The sequence below is a fragment of the Metarhizium acridum genome (assembly GCF_019434415.1).
Source record: "Metarhizium acridum strain ARSEF 324 chromosome Unknown scaffold_29, whole genome shotgun sequence".
NCBI classification, from domain to species: Eukaryota; Fungi; Ascomycota; class Sordariomycetes; order Hypocreales; family Clavicipitaceae; genus Metarhizium; species Metarhizium acridum.
The window spans coordinates 2,146,695-2,168,387 of NW_027094017.1; the positions used below are offsets into that span (position 1 = coordinate 2,146,695).

General features: G+C 46.7%; 6 protein-coding genes across 6 annotated transcripts; 3 read left to right on the forward strand and 3 right to left on the reverse strand.

Annotated features, from left to right (window-relative positions):
- Positions 1–158: 158 nt before the first annotated feature.
- Positions 159–3,823, forward strand: J3458_004750 (uncharacterized protein). Its single transcript, XM_007811251.2, has 4 exons — positions 159–487; positions 544–1,409; positions 1,492–2,428; positions 2,517–3,823. Exons 1-3 carry the CDS (start codon positions 439–441, stop codon positions 1,951–1,953), a joined length of 1,377 nt encoding a protein of 458 aa, XP_007809442.2. The 5' UTR covers positions 159–438; the 3' UTR covers positions 1,954–2,428; positions 2,517–3,823.
- A 613-nt stretch (positions 3,824–4,436) lies between these two features.
- On the forward strand, positions 4,437–5,663 carry J3458_004751 (uncharacterized protein). The gene has a single exon (XM_007811252.2). The coding sequence runs from the start codon at positions 4,496–4,498 to the stop codon at positions 5,435–5,437; it is 942 nt and encodes a 313-aa protein (XP_007809443.2). The 5' UTR covers positions 4,437–4,495; the 3' UTR covers positions 5,438–5,663.
- A 95-nt stretch (positions 5,664–5,758) lies between these two features.
- On the reverse strand, positions 5,759–12,737 carry J3458_004752 (uncharacterized protein). The gene is made up of 2 exons (XM_007811253.2): positions 6,924–12,737; positions 5,759–6,867 (listed from the first exon to the last, which is right to left on the reverse strand). The coding sequence occupies exons 1-2, from the start codon at positions 12,627–12,629 to the stop codon at positions 6,388–6,390; spliced, it is 6,186 nt and encodes a 2,061-aa protein (XP_007809444.2). The 5' UTR covers positions 12,630–12,737; the 3' UTR covers positions 5,759–6,387.
- A 195-nt stretch (positions 12,738–12,932) lies between these two features.
- Positions 12,933–14,706, forward strand: J3458_004753 (uncharacterized protein). The gene is made up of 3 exons (XM_066118395.1): positions 12,933–13,204; positions 13,259–13,321; positions 13,399–14,706. Exons 1-3 carry the CDS (start codon positions 12,976–12,978, stop codon positions 14,010–14,012), a joined length of 906 nt encoding a protein of 301 aa, XP_065976999.1. The 5' UTR covers positions 12,933–12,975; the 3' UTR covers positions 14,013–14,706.
- Positions 14,255–14,602, reverse strand: J3458_004754 (uncharacterized protein; the record flags this gene model as incomplete). The annotated part of the gene is made up of 2 exons (XM_007811255.1): positions 14,255–14,506; positions 14,573–14,602. The coding sequence occupies 2 exons, from the start codon at positions 14,600–14,602 to the stop codon at positions 14,255–14,257; spliced, it is 282 nt and encodes a 93-aa protein (XP_007809446.1).
- A 547-nt stretch (positions 14,707–15,253) lies between the features above and the next one.
- J3458_004755 (uncharacterized protein) lies at positions 15,254–16,720 on the reverse strand (the record flags this gene model as incomplete). The annotated part of the gene is made up of 1 exon (XM_007811256.2): positions 15,254–16,720. The coding sequence occupies one exon, from the start codon at positions 16,718–16,720 to the stop codon at positions 15,254–15,256; it is 1,467 nt and encodes a 488-aa protein (XP_007809447.2).
- Positions 16,721–21,693: the final 4,973 nt, after the last annotated feature.

Consider the following 21,693-nt stretch of genomic DNA (forward strand, 5'->3'; position numbering starts at 1 on the left):
CCAACCTGCACACAAACATCTCGTGGAAAGTGGGTTTCAACACATCACTGGGCGTCACCTGGTCGCCGAGTTCTCGAGATCAGACAAGGTGTCCCAGGCCTCGATCTAAAAAGTATGGTCGAAGAAGTTTCTTTTGCTTCTTCCCCATAAGATACCGCGTCTGATACTAATGAGGGGTAGCCACCTCTGCCCTGGCTGATTCTGCAAAGGCGCCCGTTGTTTGGCCTCTCGCTTCTTCCCGCATCGCCTACACCGTTGTCGGCAAGGTTGCATGTAAGCCACCTTGCCAGGCTCCCAACGCATCCAGGAACACGGCTGGGCAATATATTTATTAGGCTAGACGGATACCTGCACCTCTCTTTTTGTGCCAACATTCTCTTTATTTCCCGAACCGTGGAAGCCAGCTGCAGCAAAGGTTACCAGTAGTAGCAAACAAACATGCAGGTCTCTCCGCTGCCCCCAATGCACCACACGCGTCCCTTCAAATGTAAGAAAACTCTGCAATACATACGCCCAGAGTGGTAACTAACCCGTTGTATCCAGCATCCCCGCTCTGCAAGCCCAGTCCAAATGGACGTCTGGTAGCGGTCCTGAGCTCATCCACAATCATTGTTCGGTCAACGGAGACCTTGCAGACCATCCATGCTGTGAAACTCTCTCCAGAGCTGCCCCGTCCGATCAGCAACCTCATATGGGCCCCGTCGTCATCCAAAATACTCGTCTCCGCAGGTGACTACATTCAAGTATTTGCAGCATGCGACTCCTCGTTCCAGGCCACCATTCATGGCCCTGCGGCTCCGGCTGGCGGCAAGCTGCCTATGGTCCAGTTTGGAAGTCGCGATACCGAAGTGTTGGCGTGTGCTCCATTCGGCATCAAGTTTGCCATTTTTGACGTGGCCGCCTCCAAAGTTGTTGAGATTAGCTACCCCAAGTTTTATCACCCAACGTCAGCTTCGCGAGGTTTCTCTCTTCGCCCCGACACCGGACATCTCCTTATGCTAACGAGGGTGGGTGGCAAGGATATGGTTAGCATACACCACCCGCTGACACGGCGGGTTACGAGATCATGGTATCCAGATACCCTCGATGCTCAAGGCGTCCAGTGGACTCCTGACGGACAATGGATCATTTTGTGGGAGTCGCCGGCGCAGGGCAGCCAGCTCCTGGTTTACACCGGAGACGGGCAGCATTTCCGAACCCTTGATGCATCCAATCTTAGACCGGATTCTACTACCGAGCCCGGGTCGAACATGCAACCAGGGATCAAGAGCTGTCAGCTCAGCTCCAATGCAGAGCTTTGTGCGACGGGAGATCATAGCAGAGGGATTACCGTCCTCCAGGTCGGCATATGGCGATCAGTGATGAGATTGATGCATCCCACCGTTATCGCCCCGCGAGAGACACTTCAAGTATGTCTGTTTTTTTTTTCTTCCCTTTCTCGGGCCGTCATTCTGCGATATTATGCAGTGCTGACGCTAGTTTTGCATCTAGGTGTGGCAAGAGCAGGTCAGTGTTGGGGTTGACGGACGGAACATTCACTCCTTTTCTAGAGCAACACAAACTGCTTCCCCACCGACTTTCGCCAACGGCAGTTACAGTACCAAGCAATCCACAGATGTGCGCGGGGGATGTTCTTCCATTTCGTTTGACGCATCCTCCACTCTTCTTGCCACGAGGCTCGACGATTGTCCCTGCACGATATGGATCTGGGATCTGGCTGCTGCAGAGCTTCGTGCAGCTTTGATATTCCATTTAGCAGTCACCTTTACTTGGCACCCATCGATTAGAGAAACACTCCTAATATGCAACCAGGACGATAAAGAGCAGTGTATGTCGTATGTGTGGGATCCATTATCACACGGCCCAACACCACTCTATGCCAAGAAATATCTGCCCGCGTCCAAACCCGCGTCGAAGATGCAGACCACCTGGCTGAATAATGAAACCGAGTGAGTCTCTGGAACTATTGATAACCAACTCACAACATTACTTCTTGTTGTCCCTCGCGGATGCGGACCAAGAACCGAGCCCATGGGAGGCTGCAGTAGGCGGGGTCGAGTTGGATGGACCAAGCCTGGCACTATCATCGGGACGGGACGAGGCCGAAAGCCTGGGCTCCGCGAGGCCAATTGTCATAGCGGACGACGCCTCGAATCTAGACGATACCTTTTCCTTCAGATACACTTCAATCTGAGCGGGAGCGGTGGTCAATCAAATGAGCCAATCCAAACTTCCAAACTGCAAGGTCAGCAGGCTACCAGGCCTTTCAACCCCCGTGTTCAAGTCAAGCAAACCAAAGAAACTGTGAAAGCCCCAGCCCAACTTGCGGTTTGCCAGGAGCCACATGTACAGGCGGTGGACGACAGCCCCTGACTTCTGCATCTGGCTAGTTGCAGCGTGGCGTTCTATTTCGCGCAAACAGCGTAAGGTGCGACCTCCATGTGTTTCCCCTTCCCTCGCGCTTATTATGCCAATTGTCAAAGACGTGGCAGGATCAGTAGTTGACAAGGTGCCAGATCATGTTTTTTTTTTTTTTTTGTATTCTGGTAGGATGCCATGCGAATTGGTGGAAAAAGACAGAGAACTGGAGGATACTGCGTCCGTCGGCCAGCACCCGTCTCACCTCAGTCATTTGCCACAACGCCTTTCGGCGGGCCATTCCCGCCCGTGGTGCCGAGACCCCAGTGTCACGGTAGAGAGAGACATGGGGGGCGAATGGGGATTAGCGAAAGAGCCGTCAAGGCGAGAGAAGGGATCCTCGGATGGCCGGCGCATCTCTCAGGGCAAGAATCTGGATCAAGGATCGACCAAAAACAAGCCTGGCATGTCGTAAGTGGCTCGAGATTTGAAGAAATTCTGGAAGCAAGCGATGAGAATGGGATATGTTGGAAGCCTAGAAGACCAGAGCAGGCGTTGAGGATAACTCGAGTCAAAGGCGATGCCCACGCACAGCTTGTCTCCCGGGCAAAGTAGTGGCAGCGGTCAAGGCAATTCCTCGGTCAGCCACTTGCCAGCCAGTTCCGGTTGTCCAACAGTCTGTTGGTATTGATCGAACAACCATTGATGACGAGGGAGAACCAGCTACCCGGGTCTTGGAGCGGTGGCGAGTGCATGTGAGGAGCTGTTGTCCCGCTGCCTCAACGTTTGAGTGCAGGCCTGAGTATTGTACCGATTTGGTGGCGGTAGCTGCTCAAAGCCTGTTCAGCATGATATGTTATGTTTGCATTGTAACCTGACATGGCCGATTCTCGTTCCTTACTCTGTTCTTCCCCCAGTTCCCTGCCCTTGCCCCTGGCTAGTTGCGCAGGAGTGGCCAAGTCGTATGAAATCGCGATTTCATCGTTGGCCTGGTGGCTTGGACATGTGTGTTGCCATCCTTGCCGTCAGTATTTGCTTTTCCTGGCCTTGTACACTCCGGCAGTTCCCTCTTAATATCACTGCGGAATTTCTTCGTCGTCGCAAACTGTTTCTACCCAGCTTCATACGCCCCTGCCCGGTTGCGCGACAGGGAAATTTTATCACAACGTCGGCGTCTTCAACTGAATGCCACTTGTCGTCATACAACCTTCACCCGCATCTCCAACAAGAGCATCTGTTTCGGTACATCTGTTGTTTGTCTCAAATACGCCGTCTTCCCATGCTCATAAGTTTAGTCGTGTTGTACTATCATTGTTGCTTGCCCGGCACGCACTCAAAGGAATATGTCCCGCCATGGAGGACCAGAGAAGAAGGTGATTATGGCAGACGTCGAGCCAGGGGAGAAAACTGGAATCTACTATATGCCAATATGCAATGTTCGTAGTAAATGGCCACTTCATTTCATTTCTTTTATTTATTTATTTATTATTATTTTTTTTTTGAAAAAAAATCTACCCTGTTATCGTTTCTCCTATCTTTCGAGTGCCAGAGGTTTTGAAGCTAACGCATTTGGAGATATTCTAGCTGCCATTCGGCACGTCTTGGCAGGATTTCAAAGACTGGCTACGTGTTGATTGCGATGTTGACCACGTCGAGCTGTTTCAGTCTAGCACTTCCGGTTGGATACGGCTTCGTGGAGAGGAGAATTTTAACAAGGCGTGGTGTAAGTTGGATGACATTATCCTGTTTATGTCTTCCTTTTTCCTACTGCATGTCTTTCAGGGTTGGCACAGGTTCGCAGCTGAATGAAACATTGACCAAGACATCTAGCTCGTGTGAAGAAAGAATATTTCCGCAACCGAGCCATCATCGCTTCAGACAGAAACAGGACCGAATCTATCAAGATCAAAGAACCAGTCGACTCCAGAGTCGCCCAGTATAGCACATCAGGACACTGGGACCTGATTGCTGGACAACCGCGGAGCCCTGAGGTAGCTTTGCCTCCATCTCGGAGTTGCATGCAGGAAGCAGTTTCTCTGCCCAGTCCGGTACGATTAGTAATATTCTCAATAACCTCTGAAAACCCTAAATTTAATATTACAATTGGTTAACAAAGGATGATCTCGCCCAGCTTGGCATGGATCATGAGTTTGGTCGACTACCTCTGTCTATCGGTTGCCCTGCTGGACCTGTGGCAGCAACCATGGCATACGGCGGTATGCTGGTATTGGACCCCTATACGACCATGGCAGAATCCTACAACACCATATCAGCCATGAGAAATCACACTCTGACATATACACCGGGCTTCGGCTACTACGAGCCTCTCCCAGAAACCGGTCCCATGCCGTCCGGGCGTTATAGCGGCAATTCACAGTACGGAGGATCTCAGTCTGCCGACTCGCAGCATGCCAGTTCGCACCAGACTCACGCATCTACCCACTTCCGAACGTCCCTGGGAACCTTGGACTATACTCCTTCCATGGGAGGCCCGAAGTTCGGCGACACGCGCCAGAGGTTGGGTTACACAGCAGAGAAACCATGTAAAGTCGTTGTTACGTCTATACAGCATAAAGCGCGCCAGAGCGAAGTGGCCAACTGGATCCGTCACCAAGTAGGGGAATATTCATTAGCCATAACTGGAATTGATATTCCATTGGTCGAGCCCAAAGGGCGGATACGTGGGCATGCGTTTATTACCTTGACGAACCCGACTGCCGCCGAAGCGGCCGTTCGTATACTGGACCAGAAACTCTTTCAGGGACGAGTTGTATCAACCAAGCTCACGACAGAAGGCGTAACTGATGCGGAACGATCCAAGGCTGCTAAGGACCCAAGATCAAGACACCACCGTTCCGAATCGTCCAAGGAAACGGGCAGATCCACACGACAGCTTGACAAATCACATAGAGACGATGCCAATGACCAAAAGCCCCGAAGCCGGACCTTTCACTCCTCACCTTCACCGTCGACACGAGACAGCTCAACCAGTAAAGCCACTGAAGATACAATCAAATCCACTGGACCAGTCATCGCCCATGGGTCATCGACCCGGAAAAAGACGATGAAAGAAAAGTAAAACTCCATTCAGTTTCGCTTCTACTCCCGCCAACTACTGAACACCAAGGGATACCCACATCCAGAGTCTTCGATCGATACTGTTCTAAATATAGTTTGTGTAACAGTTCTTTTTGACCGAGTCACGAGTGAGTGGTGGCCAGGTTGGTTTGGCGTAACAAACAGGCGGGGAGCAAAACCTTAACTTGTGTACTTGACGAGGCGATTCTGCCTTTAGGCGGGCGTACAACTATCTTGACTCTTTCTCTCTCTCTCTCTTTTTTTTTTTTTTTTTTTTTTTTTTTGTATAGTATCACAGCGTTAGACTACTAAGCAGGTGTCGAGGTACGCGAGAATGTTGGTGCGATGATATTGCGTTTGGAATCTTGACGAAGCCTATGAAACTGATGGTAATGACGTGTAACGGGCTCTACAGAATTCATGATGAGACGACGACGTACATCACATTATCACTAAACTTTCAAACCAAAATCCTCTTTAATTTTGTAGAATGATAGGATGCTGTCATGTTGCCTAAAATATACCCGAAAAAAGTATCAACGGCATGTCCATCATTCAATATCAAGTCTTAATTCGTTTCTGTCGTGAGGCTGTCCTTACAGGCATGAATTTACCCAGCATATCAAACGCTAGGGTGTCGCTAGTCATGTTCTTTCGTCATCAAACTGCTCCATTTCCCCATTCATTGACCGGTTTATCCACCACCGTTCCAAGTGCGTCAGCCCGCGGTGAAACATCAAATTGGCCAATGTCGTCAAACTGACAGAGCTGTGTCACCCAATGGGAGGGACACATCCACTTGGCAGGCAGCGAAGCTCATTGTCCTGCATCTGTCTCACTATAACAGCGGTAGCGTCGATTCGGCTGTCAGCGAGTATTAATATTAAGTCCGGCACGATGCATGTTGAAAATTTGCTTGGATTTTCGTGTAGGTACAGTTCGCATGTGCGACTAGCCGCCAAAGTTCATCTTGAGAGTGATACTTGGCCGGCCGGCCTCACCGGCAGATGACGCATTCGCCTCGCTTCCTGATTGTTGTCCGGAGCGGATGACTTCTTCCAAAAAGGTTCGCTGACCGCTATTCATCGCGCCAACCGTAGCTCTGAAGCCAGCCTGGTCGACGGCCACGAGCTCTAGGAGCCGTGTGCTGGTCTCTTGGTACATGTCTTCTCCCTCTCCAACTGCCCGTGTCATCAGGGCTGGTATGACCAATCCCATTGCTGCGGGGACACGGCCCTTAGGAATTATGCCGACATATAAGCAGAGAGTGTGGGATACGAGGGACCGGGCTCGTTCTGGGTCCTCTGGCTCCACGTTTGTCACAAAGGTAACCAGTCTAGGGAAGAGATAGCGAGCTATACTCAGGTCTGCCGACGTGGGCGACGATTGTAGGAGCAGAGACCGGATGCAGTTGGCGGCAATCTTGGCGGTCTGAGATAGTGTGTTAGCGAGAACTATAGAGTGTCCCAAGCGGTCAGTCGACTTACCATTCTATCAGTCAGACAGTCGAGCAGCTCGTCAAGATATCGTGCGACGAGCGGGTGACTTGCAGGCAACTGATTCTCTCCACCAGTAAACAGGATTGTTGTAGCAAGCAGGCAGTTTCTGACGCATGCCAAAGATGTCGACTCCTCTCTTTTCTGTGCATTTACATATATCGATAAGAAGCGGCGAAGGCAGCCCTGAATTTGTGCTTGAGGTGGTAAGTTGTCGTCATCTCCGCTACTTGTTGACGATGACGCGCTAGCGACAAATCGCTTCAAGATCGCCAGTGACTGGGGAACAACCAGTTCTTGACAGGAAGGGGTAGCAAGAATAGTGGCGAAGATGTGAATAATGCAGGCATGAAGATCTGTCTTGATGATTGACGGAAAGACCTCCGCTGCGTCCACGAGGGCATCCAAGGAGTTACGAACGAGAAGGATGGCCTCTTCGTTCATTTGATGTCGGACAGGCTGGTTACCTTCAGAGAGATTAGGGAGCAAGCCAGACAAAACCAACACAATGATTCGTGTCAACTCAAAAAGCTGATCGATGTCTTCGGAGAGGTCGCCTTCATCCTCTGACTGCCTTCGGGCAGACGGGTGTGTTACACAGAGTGCTCGCGCTATATCAACGATCACGCTTTGGATATCCAGTCCATCGGTCAGAACTAGGCGATCTAGCAAGTCCATGGTTTCAGCAAAGACATCAGGTCTGTAAATAGCGTGACCAGACACGCTTGGATGCAATATCTTCTTCAATGCCTCCAGAATATCTAAGGCCTGCTCTCTCGTAGCAAGCGAGTCTGCCTGGCCCGGCCTGATTGCCAGGGCTTCAAAGGCAAGCCCAAAGAGCACGAAGAAAAATGCCACAGGCTCGTCTCGGTAGTTGATAGCAGGGCTCTTGGTGTCACCGTTGGGTCCCCCCTCTCGGGACTCTTTGCCATCGAGTGCATCGAAAACGAACTCGCTGTCTTGTTCAATAAGACTGGCAATTGCATCAACAAGCTTCAGCCACGACTCCTGATAAAATCGAAGTAGGGTTTCCCGATTCAAGGCCGCATAAATTGTATCTAGGCTCCCGGAAAGAGACGGTGGCCCCAGTGTCATGGAGATATCGGGTTCGAATCGAAGTCGAGCAAACTCCCGTAGAGATTCTAGCCAAAGTGGAGTTAAAGTTCCGACGTAAGGCTTCAGAACATCCATTAGATACTTTTGCTCTGTGCTTGCTACCTGAAGTTCTGCCCAGGCGGAAAACACGGATATTTTAACCATGACCTGTGCATTGCTGCTCAGTCCCTTCAGTTCTCCAATTCCTGCGTTCTCATGGTCATTGGAAAAGTTCTCCAAGGCAGTGACAAGTGTTTTCAGGATTCGGCCCATTCTATCCACATCTGTGACAATACCAATCGCGATGAAGCTCGCACAGACGTTTACGGCCTCCGAGGCTAGTTCTGGTGAGGAGTCAGCAGCGAATGCGGGTGTTAGAGCAGAGCTGATTTGAGCTTGATATTGTTCCAGAAGCATAGCTTCCTCGAAGTCAGGGTCAGGCGTCTTCCCAAACATCTTGAGCACAGCACCGATTATCTTCAGTCCCCATATTCGCAGTTCCAGTACATTAGAAGTAGAAGCTGAGAAAGCCATACGGACTACATCAGCAATCTTATTTTGCAACGCCAGCTGTGCTGCTGATTCTCCATTTGCCGCAACATCCTTGGCGACAATGGCAAATATGTCGGTTATACAACGAAGTGCAAATGTTCTGACTTGCCATCGCAGTGGTTCGGCCTCTGATGGCGCAGAGTTGTCTCTGCCCTCCTTGGCACCAGGCACAGCCGCGGCAAATCCAGCAACTTCTTCATCCTGAAGATCGGGAACTCCACCAACTGGCCTTGCTTCATCACGCGCTTCGTTCTTCGCTCTTGTCATTTTTAACACAGTCTGAAATCGATGCAGCCACTCATTAGTTTCAAATATGCACGACTGATGCATCCAGTTTCGAATGATATTTCTGACACCGTCATGACTTGGTACACTGTCAAGGACTAGCCATAGTTGCTCCTCGAATCCATCCTCAGCTTCTCTTAGCACGTCGCGTGGCTCCCGTTTCATTATGTTGTGCAGGCCATCCACCGAGACATCCCGTAGCGTCTCATTCCCAGACTTGAGATACTTCTGGAGAAGTTTTACATACTCGGCGAATCGCATCTGGCCGGGAGCATAGAGAGATAGGTGTTCTAGGCAACTCAAAGCAGCCTTTTCAACGAGGACATCATCCTCATCCTGGAATTGATTGACCAGTGTGAAAATGAGGTCCCTAGACTTGTTGGCATCCTGCAGATCGGGACCTAATACATTGATGAGTGAATCAACGCATTTCGATACCGCTGCAACGCTGGAAAGTTCCATTTCAAGATTCATAGTGACAGCCGAGGAGATTTCGGCATGGTGTGTTTCCGAAACATATAGTTGGGCTAGCATTCCCAATGTGCTCGGAACGTAACTCGCAAAGCTAAGCCCAGCAGCATCTGAGGCCAATGATAGAGCCTCAAGAGCCCAATAGTGAACAATCGGGTGAGGGTCATTACATAGAGACATCAAGATACCAAGAATAGTTTTCAAATGATACCCAGCGGCCATGCCGCCGACCTTGGTTTGAATGGCACCAAGTGCCATTGCGCATCCAGCTCTTGCACTCGGTTCTCGGTTACCAACAATTGTATCGACAAGATACTTGATTTCTTGGTTGGTAAATGCGTTTCCGTAGACATTACATAGTCTTGCCACCGACTCGTACCCTAAACTGCGGACATACTGGTCTTGATCCAGAACAATATCTCGAACAATATCCTGCAACAAGCGCTCTACAGCCAGATTCGAGACGTTGCCTGCAGGGGATCTAGTCTCTTTGACAGCTACCTTCAGGCTCGAAAGGATAGCAAGAGAAACGTTGACATTGATTGCAGCCTTGCGACCAGGGTCTCTTTGCAGCAAACCAGCAGAAGCGAACGTCTTTATTTGTTCCAAAATACTCTCTTGCACCTTGGCCGGTGTGAGAGGAAATGTAAAAGCGAATAGTTGAATGGCATTATTGATAACTTCTGTAGCCGGTGGATCTGGGAGAATGGAAGAATCACCCACACCTCCTATGTACAGTATCGACGCGTCATGTTCAAGACTTCCACATACCGGGGACTTCAATAGTTTGTTGATGGAATCCTCTGGGCTGTCGACTTCAATTTCAGTCCCAGTGGACGATTCATGCTGACCAGGTAGTTGTTTAATGTTGAAGCCGGAAACCAAGCCGGTGATTCCAAAGCCAGAATTATCACCCACATCCCATATAGAGTCAAATGTACCAGCCGCGTTTGCAATGGACGCACTGAGGGAGCTAGGTGTATAGTTCTCAGGGTCCGCAAAGAGTGAAATGGCTAGAGTGAGCAGATTTGATTGCAAGAGAGCCTCACTCCCCCCAGCAGGACTCAGGTTAACCAGTTTGATGTAGCATTGTAGTACCCGGCGCTGAACCATCATATCCAGATCATATAGTTGAAGAGCGGGGGTCAGCCTCTGCGATATGTCTTCCGTCGTCTTTTTGGAGGGCAAGGTCTTCAAGAAAGCCGTCGTACTCTGAAGCATGGCGGCAATGCGTTTTGAAACATCAACTGTCAACAAGCGGCTATTAAACTCCAAGAATGACATGATGGAGCCGAGGGCGCATTCTCGTACGTGAGTTAGGAATGAAGCTTCAAGGAGACTTCTGGCTGACGTATTGTCCTTCGCAAGGGGCTTTGGTAACGCATTCTTCCACAGAAGCAGAAGCTGTGATAGATGGATTTTGACGAAATTTGGACCGAGAGACATCAAGCCGCCAATGAGAATCCACGCAACCTGGATTTGGATACTGGAAATTCGCAACTCTGACTGACTGCTCGACTTGAGCAAGTTTGTGGCCATAGTCAGAACACGGCTATTGATGTCGACAGATCCGTATAGAGGTCGAGCAGAGCTGGTGCTGAGAGTAGCTGACAGTCCATGAGCAAATCCCAGACACCGTCTTGGTGAATTTCGTCCACCGTTGAGGAGCGAGAGTTCCCGAGCCAAGCTGTTCATGCACACGGAAAGGCATGGAAGTAGCTGCTGAGGGCAGGCAAGAACAAAAGCCTTCATACAATAAGAAGCATATACCTGAACAGAATAGCTAGGATGCTGAAGAACTTGCAATAGCCCGTCCCGACAAGATTCAGCAAACCTGTTAGATGCCGAGCCGAGGGACGTGATGAGAGACGCCACGGCTCGCAGAGCTATTATCAGCATCTGTTTTGAAGGTTCTGGACGTTCTGCGAGGGCCTGCGGATAGTTTTTTAGAATGTTGTTAACCAGAGCCTCAGCAGCGGAAATTTGTCCAGATTCGCCGAGAATCTGTCGTCCAATAACATCGTAAAGAACAGTATCAACTATCCGCCGAGTAATCAACAGGCGATATCGATTGTTGGTTATCGCCGAGTGTCCCAAAATTTCAGTCGAAAAGCTTTCCACAATTTGCAGATACTTGGAGAGAACTGTCCGCTCCCCAAGTCGACGAAACAACTTTCCGTAACAGACACCAATCGCTGCGCGGGTCTTATTTGATGCACTCTGCTTGACATATTGGGTCGATAGTATTTTGAGCATATCAGGCACAGATAAGGCTAGGTCCTGGACACGTTTTCCACCAGGAGCTGGGCTTGCTGATCTTGGCGGGAGGTCGTCCTCGTTTTCATCAATATTTGCTATTCCAGGGTGGGTGGAAGCGCGCTTCGGCTTCGGTTTCGTCTTCTTACTCTTGGAGGCTTCACCATTGCCAGTTGGAGAGTAGCCTTGAACTAATGCCTCTGCGAAGCAATCCGCGGCTGCATGTCGAACCTGAGTAGAAGAAGATTCGACGGATTTGAAGATTGCACTCTCCAGCTTATCAAGGTCAGCCGAACTGCGGAAATAAGCAGTATGTTTGACGAGAGATTTGAGGCAGCGGCATGCAGACGCCACTACCAGCGAACCCTTATCAGAAGCAGCGTGATTTCGTCCTTGTTTCCATATGTCGCGTGATATGCTTTCGTCCATGCTGCCCTGCACCATGGCGATGAGTTTAGCTAGAGCATTGAGAACAGCCGCACGCAGACCGGCATTGTTGGAGGCGGCTTTCAACAACTTAAGTAGGGTAGTGCAAGCAAGTTGATGTAAACCAATCGCACTGTCGCCAGCGGCCGCGAAGACATCACCCAAGCAGGACACGGCGGCTTGCTTAGAGCGAGTCTCACCATCAGACTTCCCCTTGCTCCCCGTTATTACAGAGATCAAATCGTTGATGGTCTCAAAAAGCAATTTCCGGTCTCCCTTGCTGAATATGTGAGCTAAACATTTGCCCAAGTTGTTCCGTATTACTCGAGACGGCGCGGGGGTTGCTAGATTGATAATTTGGAAGATCTCCTTCTTCAAGTAGAACTGCTGAGCTGTACAATCGTCGGCCACCAGGCCCAGGACGTGTCTTTTCAGATCTGACACAAAAGATAACAAAAAAAGCTCTTGTTGCTCCGCTGGCAAGGCCTGTAATTTGGAAAGGTCGAGCTCGGGAGTTGTGATTTTGGCTTCAACAGTGGCGGCGGCCGTTTCGGCGGAGGCCTGGGCTGGTGGCTGCTCCGTGGGAGCTTCAGGCTCCGAATTAGACGACATGACGAGCGAGTAATAGGGACGAGCAACGTCCTGTGTGCTTGCCGGATGATTCGCGATTTTCAGCAAGCTGTAAACAACCCGTCGACGTCTTATGGTGTAAGGGGTTGAGGTGGGCAGGGTGGGTAGGCTTCCTTCTGGTGGACTTCGGCCAGCTGGCGGGGAGCTGTTGAGTGAGACATGCATATGTGGGACATCTGAGCTCACTGGACTGGGTACAGAATTTGAGCCTGAGCTTGTCAGCCAATCAGTGAGGCTAATGCATCAGCTGACAACGTCTCTGAGCAAGTTTGACGGGATTTTCAAGACACCTTGAAATACCCTCGCAGTGCTTTCATTGAAGACTATCATGGCAATAGCAAATACATCCTCAGCACTATCCTTTGCCACAGTTTTATCCCAACCGCCTGCAAAGCTCCAATTCTGTCGACAATGTCTGCGATCATTTTCCACCAGCCAGGCGATGCTGGCAGGCCACAACAAGTGGTCCAAGACCAAACACATCAAGGCGGTAACGGATAAGAAGAAGATGGCGGAGCGAACGGCATTCACAAAGCTTATTGCAATGTACTCGCGAAGTTAGTAACGTTGCATACCCGCCTTGTCCAGTTGTTGGAGCTAACCGTTCAAAGTGTACGGTGAAGATGTCAAATTTAACCCACAGCTAGCAAATGCCATAGCGGCTGCCACCAAAGGCAAGTAAGGCGGCAACCCAAATTCCCATGCGCTGATAAACCCAAGTGAATAGTGGTTTTCTAACGAATTGCCCCAGCGAGCGTTCCGAAAGCCCTCGTCGAAGCAGCAATCGCTCGCGGCCAAGGCCGATCAGCAGCCGGAGCGCAACTGGAATCAATGACCTTCGAAGTACTCATGCCGCCTAATATTGCCCTGATCGCCGATATAGAAACCGACAATAAAACCCGCACCTTGCATGACCTCAAATATGTTGTCAAAAAAGCCGGCGGCGTCACCGGCTCAACTTCCTTCTACTTCTCGAGGCGTGGCCGAATAATATTCAGGAACAAGCAGGGCGGACCAACTCTGTCTGATCTTCTAGAAGAGGCGATTGAGCATGACGGAGCTGACGACGTAGAAGAATTACCAGACGGGGACTTCCTGGTGTTAACAGAGCCAACGCAATTGATGGCCATCACAGAAGCACTTTCGAAGAGATTTGGGCTTGAGGTCGTCGAATCAGACATAATCTGGGCCGCAAATGACGATACCAGGACTGCAATCGACACCAAGCAATCTGTGGAAAGCTTAGATGCGCTTTTGACTGGGCTACGAGAGTATTCCGAAGTCAAAGCAATCTTTGCAAACATCAACCAAGGTAGCATTACCGAGGAAGAGTGGGAGAGGGTAGAGAGGCACATGTATGTATGAATTCGACCCCAACAGCCGGCAAAATCTGATCCGAATTATACAATTTGAAATATGTCAGGTAGAATATGGCCAACAATTTTTTCTTTGCCAAGAGGGGGATTCCAAACGCCGCTCCATGCATCGGTTCGCATCGTAGTACACATCCTTCTAGTGTCGCAAGCATGCTATATCGTACAATCTCAAGCCATCCCCCTTCACACACCATCAATACATTACATCAGCCCTGTGGCACTTTCTTTTTTTCAAGAGTCGCTTCCGTTATTCTGGTTTCCCTGTAACAAAGCCCGTTGACGCTGCTCTTCCTGAAGCTGAGCCTGTCGAAACCTCTGTCGCGCGACAATACGTTCATACTCGGCCTTGACTTCGTCTCTGTCGCGCGGAAGCTTATTGCACTCTTCAGGTCTCGGCCAGAAATTGGGTACTGAGAAGCGATCGTCGAGATTCGTGCCGAAGTAGTACATGATGCCGATGGGAAACATGACATACATGCCAAACTGTGCCAGCAGAAATTTTGGTTATGATTTGAAAACTTGAGAAGAGTCATGCGCAAAACGATTTACCTTGAACACTTCTAGGTTTAGACCGCCCATTGTGATGAGCGCCGTGTGTGATTGGTTATTGAGTGTTGGATGTATGTTGCGGGGGTTGATGTTGAAGTTGTCTGTCCAGGATGGAGATTGCAGAGGGTGGAAAGTTACATACAGGTGAGGTCTGAATGTTGAGTCCAATCAGCCCACTAATAATGCCAGTGCACTTACAAAGCTGCACCAGCGATAACGATAACGTTAGCGTGTATAGCCCGATGCAATGCCGCCATGAGGTCAACTGGTTCACCTCATCTCAAAAATACGACATGGTGCGGCAGCTGGGACTACTGGTGTTTTATAGGCAAAATGCCTTCTCAATTATGGTGCATTTAGTATATTGTTTCGTGAGTCAAGTGCGACTGATATAGATATTTTCAACTACATAGTTGCATGATGTGACGGGAAATGCCGCCTGCAGTAATTGATACAAATCCATCCCTAGAAAAAGACGTCGGTCCATGGTTGCCCTTGCCATTATGTCTGTTAACTCCGCCATGATTCATAGTAATTCCCAGATTTCAACGCCTCTATGATGCCGCTTTCTTCCGTGTGTGCCTTGATTACATCCTTGCCTTCCCCCCCAAGACCTAAAGGGCAGAGGAACAACTTCAAATTGAAACAGTAGAGGTAAAAGAGAGCCGCCCTCACAATTTGTCACTGCCCGTGCTCTGTCCGTCCAGCACCGGAAACTGGAGATCTAGCTTTGGCTGCCTCCATCATATCTTCAATCATGAGCCGCTCACTGAAGCTTCTTGGAGCGCTGAAAACCATGGCTTGTTCAGCGCTTTCCTGGAGACTGGCTGGATTGAATGCATCCGTAGGGCCACGGTGATGGACGCTACCTACAACCTCATTGACAGGTTGAGCGAATTCCAGCTGGGACAGTATCTCGGGGTTTCGCAGGATGGGTATCGTTAAAGGTCTGCCCTTGTAGGAACCGACAGTATTGGGTTCAAACTTGGCCCTTGAAGGGGTCGTAGGATCTGGCTCTCGGTCTCGATTTGCTGGCCTTGTAATTGGAACTGCCGGCGATGTAGCATACAGACTAAGCGGTTGAGGAGTGGGGGTGCCACTTGACTCTTCATCATGGTCGGATTGCCCATCGTCGGGATCAATTTGCGCGGCCAGGTTTCGGGTTTGACGCGGCCGCTCAGGTAATTGCAAGCCCTCTTCCTCAAAATGAAACAGCTCGTTATCATCCTCTATTGTCGCTGACACTCTATGGGTAGCTTCGCCGCTGGCGTTACTGGCAGCTAATGTCTTGGCCTTTGGTGACTCTCTGCTCTGGTCGCCCAGCTGTACCGAAGTAGCTCGCTGGCTCGATTTTGTAGGAGATAGCAATGCTTGAGCTCGAGAGACTGATGACACAGGTCGTTTGAGCTTAGCCACTGCAAGGAAGTCGTCGTCTGATGAGTCTTCTTCAGAATTGGATGATGCGCCTTTGGTATCGCCGACGATAGTATGTTTATGGCTGGGCTCGGGTGTTGTGGCTGCACATGTTGGTCCCAAGGCATTCGCGCCTGATGTGGCCATCATAGTGGTTGGCACGCTTGGGGCAGTGTCGACAGCCTGGCTCTCTTGCAAGAAATGCGGCTGATCTGGCACAGCTTCGTCCGGGTCCGGGTCTGAATTGACTACTGTCCAAATAGTTCCGTCCTCTTCCAAGGGAGCCCTTGACAGAAACCGCAGTGCATCAGATGACGAGACTTTGCGAGGCGGCGCTCGCTCTTCTCCCTCTTCTTCCTCGTCCTCCTCTCCAGGCTCTGTGGCAAGATGAGAAGCGCAATTTTCTCCATCGCCGATAGGATCGGGTGAAGAAATGCGTGCAGAAATGAATGCACTGGGCTGAGGAGATGTTGTTGGAAGCACCTCCTCGCCCATAAAATCAAACCGGACTCGACGCGGGCTCTGTGGAAGTTTGGGAATGCTAGACGATCGTCGCATTGCGCTTCTGGGTGGTTTCGAGTCGCCTTTCTCCGACGATATTGATGATTCGGCGCCATCCGCAGAGCCAGCACTAAATTCGAGTCCTGTTGAGACGGAGAGATCTGGTTCTGGCTGGACGGGCAGGTCATGAATGGCGCCCAACCCAGCAGTTGTGTTCGTACTTGTCCCTCCCATAGTCAATGTGAGTACACTGTGCCTGCGCCCTCTGTGCTCTCTGTGCTGCGGCTAGGCAACAGAGCAGGCAACAGGAAAGCGGTTGCGCAATACAAGGCGCCCGCTAATTAATGCTGCCCTAGACGAAAAAGAACAGCGCGATGAGAGTAAAGTATTCGCCGACAGGAAATGACGGGAGAGTTCTAGTATAACACTGCAGAGGTTGAAATCATGGGCTTCGCGTGAACGATGTGGAGGGATCAGCGGTTCCGGAGATGGAAGGTGGCGGGGTAGGTTCAATGTCAGGGCAATCGCCTGGCACTTCGAGAAGCTGGTCTGTCAAAAGACGGTGCCTCGTGCTTGAAGTAAACTTACCAGTGCCAGGCAACCAGGAAAGGCAGCCCAGGCACTTATGTACTTAAGTGCCCAATAGGTAAGTACTTAAGTACCTACTAAGCAGGTACTTAGTAGACAGTTTTGCCGACATGGACCAGCAGTAGTCGTACGCTACATTCTTTGAGAACCCTTATATTTACAATGTTGTTCGGCTGTTCTCTTGCGGAGCGGGTCGATCAAACCACATGCGCAATGGAATTTACATATGTCACCAAAAATACTATGCCCATTGCCCAGGTACGGAGTACGGAGTACGCCCACTGAACAGCCGGCCCCATGTGCACCATGCACTGCTTCTGGACAAAGACTGAACCTCCCACCCAAGTCTCTCTGCCTAAGTACTTAAGTATGCAGCTCCCAAGCATACTGCCAGACATGGGCCGCCTCTAATCTACCTAAGTAGGTACCTAGGACTATTATCATGACGATTTTCCTGCAGCTGGTTTGCTCGACACGGCTCAGCCTTACTCATCACGACAACGGCAAGTTTTTCTCTTTATTCCAGTACTCCTGCCGGAGCCATTCGGGTGAAATGGTCGCAACATTGAACCCTGTCCCATGCCAAGTCGGTTGCTCCCTACATGTACATGCAGCGCGACGACGGGTGATGCATGCTCTCGCGCCACAGCAGCACTGGCTATTCCACCATTCCACAGCCCCCGAGAAGCCAGCTACACAATATCCGCAATTTCAGCCGAGACTGGGCCATTGTCGTCGAGTACGAATGGTTGTTCGGGTCTGGTGCCGTTGAGATGCATGTGACGTCTGCACAGCCCAAACTGAACAATGCGAGTAATGGGATGAACAAAGATGATTCACGTGCTCCACCATCTCAGAGGGAGCCTTCAAGTTAGTACTGATCAACGGAGACACGGCATTGCTTGAAAATATCCAAGCACGGTCGCGCTGCATCGAGCTTTTTTAATCCGGACATCTGCTGACTTGTTTGCAGCAGTATGCGTGCCCACCCCTTTGTATCGATGGTGAGTGTTGTTAATTATTTGTATCACAAATGCAGCTGGAATGACAAGCAATACATCTATGAAGCGCCTGGACATTGCAGAATCGGCACTAAAATCCGTAATACGTTACGGCCTATGGAGTCTTTACTTGGTGATCGTGATTCTCCAACAACTAACAACTGGTATAGGCCTACAGTACCTACTACGTGCTAGCACTTAAAGTACCTCTACCTTGGCGCGCTAAGGGGTTTTCTGGTAACTATTCTCTGGCTATCATCTATCACAAGACAGCTAATCAGAATTTTTTACTTCATATATGAGACTTCTAATAGCTAGCGATAATTTAGGACCTGTCTTGTATTAGTTATGCTGTTACCAGAACTAGGGGCCGCGCGCGTAGGTGGGTAGATAAGTCAACGTACAGTGGGTAACGGTAATTCCGAAAAACCTAAAACAGACCCTATGTACCCGCGTTACATAGCAAATATTTAAACCGCGATTTCTCGGCTAATTAAATAGTAATTGTATTTTTATGTAGACAGTAAAAAATCTAATTAATTCTATATTAATTAATATAACTAGTACTTAATATACCAGCCGTTTACGTGTATAATAGCTTTAATTTAATAGGGTATTATATTAATTAGCTTTTATAGTAGCTCTTAACTAAAACCTTTTTAGACCTTTATAGCAGCTATTTTAAGCCTTAAAAATAAGGTGATATTATTCCTTATGTCTGCTAGCTTAAGGTGGTACTTAATTATTTTTTATTTTAATAATTTTTAAAGGTTTTTAATAGAGTTAAGGTTAGGTAAATATAGCGGCTACTTTATTAATTTAACCCTATTTTTTATAGTCTAATTACGCAGCTAATCTTACACTAATTAACTTAAATATATAAGAGTATTATCTTATATAAAGGTATTCTTAGGCTTTAAAATTATAGGTAGCTTTAATTATAAGGTATTAAGTATTATTCAAGAAGTTACATTACGCTAAGGTAAGTTATTATCTTTAAAAAGAGCATATAATAATAAGCGATTAAATGCGTTAAATACACCCTAAAATATTAGTAATTAACGTGTTCCACGTGGCTTTAATTATACTTTATTTTAATTAAGTCTCTCACCTTAAAATAAATTAATTTTAGAGTTATTATAGATTCTTTAAAGGGCTATTATAGCTTACACGCCTTAAAAAATACTATTATACCTTTTAACTATTAAAAGTCGCGATTAAGACTTTATTAGAAAAAAACTTTAACGCTATTATATAATTAACTTTTAATAATATTATAAAGCAAATCTTAGGCGTCTTTTTACATTTTTTAATGTTAATTTTAGCCGTTAAAGTGCGCGCTTATCTTAAATACCTATTAATTTAAGGTAACGCGTTAAAGTTATAATATTATATAATAGGTTAGCCTAATAAAGAAGATCTTAGTTTTAAATAAAAGGGTTTTAACTAATAATTCATATAATATATCTTTTTTTGCGATCTATAAGCTTTAAGAGCTATTTAAAGCGTGGTAAATCTTAACCCTTAATTTACTACTTATACCGTTTCGCGATACCGTGTTGTTACGAACGACACTGCACAAGACACGGGACGGGACCGCACCGGCTAGGACAGGCACGACCCGTAGGCACAAGAAGAAGGCAGGGGCACGTGACCAGCCACGTGACCTAAGAGGCGATCGAAGAGGTCAATGTTCGAACACATTAACCAGGGAGGATTAAACCGACTAAACCTTAAGCTAATTAATTAAGGTTTAAAGGGATTAATAGTTAAGCTAATTAATTTAAGACTATAATAGAGAGGTAAATAAGTACTTAAGAAGGGGGTATTCCGCTATAGTAGATAATTTAGTTCTCTATTAATTAATCTAAGTAATAGTCTTACTATTAAGAGTTATACTCTTAATAGCCTTATTATAATACTACTTAAAAAGCTACTTTATAGTATTTAACCTAACTTACTTTCTAAGAAATAGACCTACTATGCCTTAGAACTTAAGCTACCGTTATATTTTAATTAATTCTATTTAGTAAGTTACCTTAAAACTTTAAGTAATAATAACTTCTAAGATATTTACTTTAAGCGGAAAGACTATTAACCCTAGGGAGATAATAAAGTACCTTTATAATAAGATTACTAAGCTTAAGAAGTAGAATTAATAGCTTCTTAACTAATAGAATAATCTCTACGAAAAACTTAAGGTATAAGAAGAGAAACTTATAATAGTTTAAAATCTCACACCTATATTCTCTATTAATAATAATAATATACTAAAATTCCCTAAGCTTAAATTATACGATAATTATAAGGGTAATATAAGGAACTTTCTTATATAAGCCTAAGCTTACCTATAAGTTAACGAAAAAATCTATATAATACTTAAGTTATAGATTCTTTATATTAGTAACTTCTTAACTAGGAAAGTAATAGAATAGTAGGAGCTAACCCTTCGCGTATATCTTAAGTATAGCGTTAAAGTTAAAGTAAAAGTTATTTATATCTTCTTTAATTACAAAACCTTTAAAGAATAACTTCTCGTTATATTTAGAAACCCTAATAAGTATAAAGAAGCTATATAATAGCTTACTTAACTTAAGTAGACTAAATTTATAGCTTACTATACTAAGAAGTTTAAACGTATCGTAGTAAAACTTAACTAAAATACTAAACTTAAAATAGAAGTTTTCTATTAAGAACTTAAAGAAGAAGTAAAGAATAACATTTATTAAGAAGATTATCTTAAGTTATTTAACGACTTTATTAAAATGGTTATTAAGGTAAGTAACCGTTTATATAAGTAATATTACGAAAAAAGTCACAGGAAATTCGGATTATATACTAGGTTTAATAAACCTAATAGTAGTAAGCTACGCTAAATATTAATAGTATACGGGTATTACGCTAAACCTATGGAACTTAACGCTATAAATAAGGAAAGGGGAAAGACTTATTATAATTATAGTAAGACTAAATACTTTATAAATAAATGTAAAGCCTTAAAAAAGCTATAAAAGCTAATTTCTAAAGGTAAGAAGCTTTATACTATAAACTAAGAAGACTTACCTACGCGAAATCTTAGTATAGCAAGTAATAAAGGAAGCCTTATATTAGTAAATAATATTAGTTTGGATAAAGATTAGAAATTTAAAACCTAACTAATACCTAATAACTTTTAGGAATACTAGATACCTTTACTAAAAAGTAAACCTTTACTAGAATAGATCTAAGAAGAAGAGAATTATTTAACTAAGAAAGATAAACCTAAAATCGAATATAAACTCCTTAATTAAACCTTCTATTATAATAATAATTACTACACGTACCTTAGTAGTAAGTAAGGTAGCGGATAGTTTCTACAAGAACGAAAGGGAAGGAGAATAACCCTTATAATATAATTAAAATTATAATAAACTAATTCAAAGATATTAAACGGGAAGTTATACTATACTAAGAATAACGCATACACTACCTAAGCTATAACCTTATAATATAAGGAGAAAGGGAACTATATAACTATAAGTAACTCGCTTAGCCTAAGTTTAATTAATATAAATAGTAGATTAAGCGATTACTAAGGAAGCTCTAATAATACGTTAAAGGATAATTGCTAATAATAGC

Coding starts and splice junctions, on each gene's coding strand:
- J3458_004751 (XM_007811252.2), top strand. CDS start 4,496: ATGGATCATGAGTTTGGTCGACTACCTCTGTCTATCGGTTGCCCTGCT.
- J3458_004752 (XM_007811253.2), bottom strand. CDS start 12,629: ATGTCGTCTAATTCGGAGCCTGAAGCTCCCACGGAGCAGCCACCAGCC. Junction 6,868..6,923: donor ACTGTCTGACTGATAGAATG/GTAAGTCGACTG, acceptor ACACTATCTCAG/ACCGCCAAGATTGCCGCCAA.
- J3458_004753 (XM_066118395.1), top strand. CDS start 12,976: ATGGCAATAGCAAATACATCCTCAGCACTATCCTTTGCCACAGTTTTA. Junction 13,205..13,258: donor TATTGCAATGTACTCGCGAA/GTTAGTAACGTT, acceptor AACCGTTCAAAG/TGTACGGTGAAGATGTCAAA. Junction 13,322..13,398: donor CATAGCGGCTGCCACCAAAG/GCAAGTAAGGCG, acceptor GAATTGCCCCAG/CGAGCGTTCCGAAAGCCCTC.
- J3458_004750 (XM_007811251.2), top strand. CDS start 439: ATGCAGGTCTCTCCGCTGCCCCCAATGCACCACACGCGTCCCTTCAAA. Junction 488..543: donor CCACACGCGTCCCTTCAAAT/GTAAGAAAACTC, acceptor CGTTGTATCCAG/CATCCCCGCTCTGCAAGCCC. Junction 1,410..1,491: donor CCCCGCGAGAGACACTTCAA/GTATGTCTGTTT, acceptor TTTTGCATCTAG/GTGTGGCAAGAGCAGGTCAG.